Raw genomic sequence first — 467 nt, forward strand, 5'->3', positions numbered from 1 at the left:
ACTCTTCTACTTTTAAAACTGTTCACCATTCATAAATCTATCTTATATATAGGCCCAGTTACTGCCACAGTAGTAATTATTTTTTCATCTTGCTTGACTCACTCATCAATAACCGTCTTGATCTCCTGGCAGGTCATGAGAGGGAGTGTCAGGTTTGACTTAGGGTGGAAGCACATGACCCGACAGGTGCCATGTGTGGAGACTGAGAGAGCAGTGGGTTGACATTCCTGCGTGGAGCTTGAACATGATTTAGGATTGACCTGTTGAGAGTGTTGATGAGGGAGTGGGGGATTCCTGGGAGAATTTTGAACCAAATATCTGCATATATCAACTTTAAGAAGAAAGAGACAATAGTAATATTTCTTATAAACATAAATTTATACATTATTTCAACTTTCCTGAAAATTATTTTTAACCGTCTGCTACAACCTCAGTCAAAAGTATCTACCTAATCATTACAGAATTTA

General features: G+C 37.9%; 1 protein-coding gene across 4 annotated transcripts in view; it reads right to left on the bottom strand.

Moving 5' to 3' along the window:
* LOC119586329 (galactose-1-phosphate uridylyltransferase-like) overlaps window positions 1-467 on the bottom strand; it is a 7,585-nt gene that overhangs the window by 4,351 nt on the left and 2,767 nt on the right. For all 4 annotated transcript variants that reach the window (XM_037935040.1, XM_037935039.1, XM_037935041.1 and 1 more), the window contains exon 4: window positions 103-260. In XM_037935040.1, coding sequence (XP_037790968.1) covers window positions 103-260 — 158 coding nt within the window. The remainder of the gene's footprint in view (window positions 1-102; window positions 261-467) is intronic.

Source organism: Penaeus monodon, chromosome 21 (genome assembly GCF_015228065.2).
Source record: "Penaeus monodon isolate SGIC_2016 chromosome 21, NSTDA_Pmon_1, whole genome shotgun sequence".
NCBI lineage: Eukaryota > Metazoa > Arthropoda > Malacostraca > Decapoda > Penaeidae > Penaeus > Penaeus monodon.